The sequence below is a fragment of the Epinephelus fuscoguttatus genome, linkage group LG14, assembly GCF_011397635.1.
Source record: "Epinephelus fuscoguttatus linkage group LG14, E.fuscoguttatus.final_Chr_v1".
Classification (NCBI taxonomy): domain Eukaryota; kingdom Metazoa; phylum Chordata; class Actinopteri; order Perciformes; family Serranidae; genus Epinephelus; species Epinephelus fuscoguttatus.
In genome coordinates this window covers 40,374,583-40,380,826 of record NC_064765.1, presented here as the reverse complement: position 1 = coordinate 40,380,826, position 6,244 = coordinate 40,374,583, and the positions used below count along the sequence as shown (strand labels likewise).

Here is a 6,244-nt window from a genome sequence, read left to right as displayed (position 1 = left end):
ATCAAATGTCACAGCCTGGATTTTTCTATGATCCTTTAAGGTCTCTGTGTCTTATTGTGGTATATCTGGTGGATTTTAGATCATGTGTTTCAGTTCTTGAGTGGTCTGATATGGCTAAATTAACACGATCTGTGTATCCAAAGGTATCAACAAGTTGCTGTACCAAATTACGAGACATAATGACATGATAAAACAAAGTAAGAAGTTGAACCACCTTTTTAAATAAAATTGTACTTTTATTTAACAGAATGGATGGCCCAGCAGGAAATACTAAAAAAGAGATGCCCAAAAGAGCACGAAATCCACCAAAGAAGATAAGATGTTATGAACCAGACCCCGGCTCACCCAGAGATGACCCGGTAGTTGAGTTATTATTTTACTATACGGCTTAGCTGTTTTTAAAGTGATTGTTATTTTTAACTTACTTTACAGTAGGTGATACTATAATAATCAAAATCCTTGACAGTCTCTAGTTTCTTATCCCTGGGATTTTTATTATCAATATCTTGGCAGCTTCAGGCACAAACATTGATTTACAGGAATTCGGAAAAGTGAGAGTAATCCTCACTTGAATTTTGCAGCTCTGTAGGTCAATTTATCACTACACTTGGGGCTGGAAGATTGATCTCAAGTTGTTGATACCTGAAGAGACTCTGTTGCCACTTTATTGCTGATTTTAGGATTTAATTGTTTCAAATGTATTGACAATTTACTTAACAATTTCAGCAGCCCAATATTAAAAAAAAAAAAAAAAAAAAAACCCGAAACCACAATTTGAGACAAGGTGACAAAAACAGAAGTAAGGATAGACCGATACATCGGCTGGCCGATATATCGGGCCGATATTTGAGTTTTTTACTTGTATCGGCATCGGCCGATACGCGTGTGGGTTCATGGATTTATTTTTCCCTGGCATGATTTACAGGCATCCACAGGCAGCTCTGTGTTGCCGGAAGACCCTGCAGCACACATGCAGCGAATCCTACTGTGTACAGTAGTAAAAATAAAACTACAGTAGTAGTTAAATATTTGTTTATTTTATAAAGACATTACTGGAAGATTTAAGAGCACTGAACTCTTTTTTTTATTTGAATGTATAATAATAATAATAATAATAATAATATTCTACCTGTTCTACCTCAACTTTCCATCTTGTTTTAGTATTGTTTTGTTATTGTTTAGTATTGTAATGTTTCTTATTTTAAACTTGAGACCTGTAATATTTGTTATCATTGTGTCATTTTTTTGATGTAAATTGAGGGAGCAAAAGCAGTATCAGCCCCAAATATTGGCTCAAGAAAATCGGCAGTCCATAATCGGTCATCGGCTAAGGGTGATGGAAAAAAATCGGTATCGGCATCAGCCCTAAAAAAATCCATATCGGTCTATCCCTGAACAGAAGAATATGAAGAACAGAAATAGAGACAAGAAAGACACATGTTTAGCTGTGCTAAGGTCTAAGAGGATTAGAATTGAGACCAATAAGATATAGTGGCATGTTTAAGTAAGATTATGATTTTTAGCCTGTACTGATTTGCTCAAAATTTTCATTATTTACTCTGTGTTCATTTTCAGGATGTTTTGTATTTTTGACATTTGAAGATGGATACACAGCAAAGATTTTTAATGCCTGTGATATACTAAACAAAGATGATAAACCCATTGCTTGCTTCAGAGATCTGAAGCCAGGAGAAGAAGTACTTGCAAGATGGTCTGACAACAAGTTCTACAATGTTACAGTGGACTTCATTGGAACAGCTGACAAGACAGTGGATTTCAAGAAGGGCAAAAAGGACATGAAAAAAAGAGATGCAGCTGCTCAGAGATCCTACAACTTTCCATCCCTGTCTCAAGCAGGTCAGTCCTCCTCTGCACAGTATCACCCAAATACCGTGGACCACAATGTCATCCAGCCTCCAACTGCCTGGCCAGTGTACAACCTCCACCTACAAGTCATCTCCACCTACCCAGCCACATCACCGGCCTCCACCTATCCAGTCATCTCCACCTACCCAGCCACAGCACCGGCCTGTAACTGCCTGGCCACTGTACCAGCTTCTAGTTACCCAGTCATTGCCACAAACCCATCCATATTACCAGCATCCACCCATCCAGCCTCTCCACACCAATGCACATAAAAACCCTGCTGTTCTTGGGGACCAGAGCCAGGCTAGTATGTCTGAACTTAAGAATTCTTCAAGCTCATCTGGTACGCCTGAACATGAGAATTCTTCAAGCTCAACTGCAGATACTATAATCACCGAGCATGATCCAATACCAGATTATGGAGAACCAATTCTCAGACCGCCTGAATCAGCAGAAGACAGATCATGGAAGCCATGCGGGGCATGCAAGGCAGAGGTGGCAAAAGTAATGGAGGAGAAGGACAAACTGCAGGATGTGCTGTGTGGTATCAGTAAGTACATTTTGTCTCTCTATTGCAATTTTACACCATTCAGGATTTCATTGTTCCTTTAACACTGTTCGTTTTTCTTTCACAATTTTCCTAAGGTACCCAATTGCTATTCAGTACACACAAGCACTGTAAAATGAGTTATAATGCAAAGAATGTGGGCAATAATCAAGTGTCACTGATTGTGGAACATTAAATTCTAATTTTGTTTAATATTGGTATATGTAAAGTTCTACTAAATTTTGTTACTTTGGACATTTGGGAGTTATTGGGTGCTTAAGCTCAAACTTAAAAGCTTTAAATTGTTTGGTAAAAATCTTAGCCCATCATGAAATCTTTGGGTTTTTTTAAAACTTGTCCCCTCCTTTTCTTGACTTCATGAATGCTGCTGTGTCCCTGTAAAGTAATTCATCTTTTGTGTCACAGGTGGTGACCACATCAAGGCATTAAAAAGCTTTCTGGACAAAGTGGAACAGATCCAACCTCAGACTGGTGTTTGGGCTCCAAAAAACAGATGTGGTAAGCAAGAGCTATATCCAGAAAGTGGCCTCTTCCTCACCTCTACCCGCCTTCTTTTCGATGAATTCTTTAATGCAGAGGAGTGCCAAAATGCTGTGGCGTTTGGGAAACACGGAAAGGTGCCAGATGGGAAGACAGTGCTGGATAAGTCCAAAGTCGTTGGGAAGTACATTACTCATTTGAGAGTTAAAAAAATGTATGGAAATGTAATGGAAAAGTTTTGGAAATTCATTGCTAAAATGTGTGGCAACCCAATATAGAGAGCCAAAGTCACGCCCACGGTGGATCCCTTGGGACCTTATTTTGGAAAAAAAACAAAATGTATGGCAGTGAACGGCAAGAGACAACTAATCTTTTGATCCTGTTTGAATTGTGTCATGAATTACACATATGATGTTTGTCAATTTACAGTATAACTTTACAACTCTAAAAGTTACAGTTTGTTGACAAACTGTATAACACTGTGAAAATATTTAATTAGACTACACACTACACAGTTGCATAAGTGACGTCATGCCACCCAGAGCTGGTGAAGCTAGCGTTAACACGATGCCTGCATGTTTAGTTCCAGCATGTAGTCATTTTTATGCTTTTTTTTTTTTTTTTTTTTTTTAGGTAACATTAGAATATTGATTAATATAAATTGACAAACATCATATGTGTAATTCATGACGCAATTCATGGGATCAGAAATCAAGTTGTCTCTTGCCGTTCACTGCCATACACATTAGGGGTGTCATGATTCTCCAAGTCCTCAATTCGATTTGATTTTCGCTTTTAAGGTCACGATTCAGTTCGATTCTCAATCTTTTTTTCTGTTTTTGCATAAATGGTATGCCACTTTAAGACTAGTCTAATCTGGCATCATGGATTTATGCCATGATAACTCATTTAATTTTTAATTCTTATTTCAAAAGATGGTCTACATTGTGTCATGAGTGATATAATCTCCATTATTTGTTTGCAATGTACCACACTATGGCCTTTTTGTCAGATTTAAATAATTTATTAACAATATAATGTAAGAATAAGTTGTTTCACCAGTCAGTTGGGAAATAACTAACAGGTTTTCTTGTTGACAACACTAACGACAACCTGAGCCTCTAACCCAAAGCGGTGCTAGAGTTCTATATTGGGCCTTTAAGAAGCAGGAAACAGAGATTTTTTTCCACAAAAATTCTACTTGTTTAATTTTAATTAACAACTAATCAACTAATCAACTAATCTAGAAAATCAGTTTAAACATCAACTTAAGTGTTTTTGTTCAACAATGGTTCAACGACCTCAAGTACTGCTTAACATGCATCCAACCATCAAATTTTTCAACCTAAAGAAGCACAAATCATTTTCAAAAATGAAGTTGTCCTAATTCTAGTTTTTATTTCTAGTTTGTTTTCCCTCTTTCTTCTGCCCCTTCTCCTCACATTCAACACCATCTCTGGCCAAATTTGTATCACGTAGCTACATTTAGTGTTGTGATTGTTTCAGTGACCTCAAAGTTTTACTGAATCTCCTCATGTGTGAATCATAGAGATATTACAACATGACTTTTGTGATATCAGGATAAAAAAAATCTCAATACTGTTGTGGTAACTGCCGTTACATTATGCAGTTTGTAATTTGTGCTTTCGTTTCTTTCTTTCATTCTTAAAGCTTACATCATGTGCTGTTGTACACTGGATGGATGGACACCGGTTGAGAAAAGTAAGATCAAAAAAGCTTTCATAAACAAATGCCGCATGAGGGGCACAAACACTATGTAAATTCTTGAATGTGGCATACTAGAGTGATGGACATTTGTTGAGGTGACCCTGTTCAAGAAAGCCCTGTATACAAATGCTGCATGAGGGCCTTAAAGACTGCAAGTTATTGAATGTTGTGCATTGTTGTAAAGCTGTGCTGATACTGCTCAAAACACTGTTAAGAGACACTGTTACACTGTTTTAAAAACATAGCTTTACAGAGAACAGGCACATTTATAGTTCAGATTTTATAATGATGACAATGTTGGAGTAGCTTTTGCTGTCTTTAAAGTGTTAACATGTTATTACAGCTACATATTGCCAACAAATTGGTGTGTTCACCCCGACACAAAACTCCAAATCTTACCAAGTATATTTATCTAATTTCTTGTCAAAGTTTCTAATGAGACACAATCACCAAAGTCATTGAGATACAGTGGCAACGACAATGTCGACAGTGTACCTTAGTGACAAGCAAATTTTACTTCTTCCATTTTTTTTTTTTTTTTTTTTATAAAGTATTTTTAAATTAAGTGTATTCTTTGACAAGAAAATAGACAAATATGCTTGGTTAAGATGTTTGGTTTTTGCAGTGTAGGTAGTCATTTTACTTACAAATTGACTACTGCTCAATAAAGACATAATTTCTCCAGAATTTGTAAGTGTTGTGTGTGTGTGTGTGTGTGTGTGTGTGTGTGTGTGTGTGTGTGCGCGCACGCGTGCGTGCATGTGTGCGTGCGTGTGTATGTGTGTGTGTGTGTGTGTGTGTGTATGAGGCTCACATATTGCTCCATAGTAGCTCCAGTATCACAGTATTGCTCATTTTCTTTTCTAAAGGAGAAACAAAGGAGCAATTAAAAACACTGAATCAAGATTAGCAACGTATCTCTCTTAAGTCTCAAGTATGACTCCCTCTAATCATTCTGTCTCACTTAATTCTCCTAGTGAATTTTAGGAGAAACATATGAGAAACATTTCAGACAAAATAGAAACTAAAATGAGGCTGAGATGAGAATCACATTTGTCTCCCGAGCTATAGAAGAGCAAGCTTTGAGCAGTAAAATTTTCCTCTGGGGAGTGTCTGGTGTGTGTGTGTGTGTGTGTGTGTGTGTGTGGTGAGTATCTGTGAGTGTGTCTAAGTGTTGTTGTGAAAGAGTAAAATACAAAACGGGAGTGAGAGCAAGTGTGTGACTGCAAGCTGAGAAAAATATTTACCGCGGAAGAAAGAAGGAAATTTTCCGGGAAATTACATCACTCCTTGTTGCTGCGGGTAGTGTCGCGAGAAAGACACGCAAGAAAATCATGTGACAGTTTATGCTCACAATGTAATGACGTTTAGTCCAACATAGTAAGTGCTGTGAACACCCGCGATCAGGATTATAATGTTTTTGTTTTTAGCGCTTTTTACTGTTTTTCTACAAACCTATCAAGGAAACAGCACTCTGGGACATGATGAATGCATGGTAAGTTAGAGTAACTCCTCCGGTTTTAAATGCAAAAAGAATTATTGCTCTATCTTATTTGGTTGCAATTCTACCGGCATTTAAAAACCAATATGCAAATGGGATCG

General features: G+C 37.3%; 1 protein-coding gene across 1 annotated transcript; it reads left to right on the top strand.

The window, feature by feature from the left end:
* The first annotated feature begins 1,695 nt into the window (after positions 1 to 1,695).
* On the top strand, positions 1,696 to 5,629 carry LOC125900325 (uncharacterized). The gene is made up of 3 exons (XM_049595226.1): positions 1,696 to 2,416; positions 2,840 to 3,098; positions 5,620 to 5,629. The coding sequence occupies exons 1-3, from the start codon at positions 1,810 to 1,812 to the stop codon at positions 5,627 to 5,629; spliced, it is 876 nt and encodes a 291-aa protein (XP_049451183.1). The 5' UTR covers positions 1,696 to 1,809.
* The last annotated feature ends 615 nt before the right edge of the window (positions 5,630 to 6,244 follow it).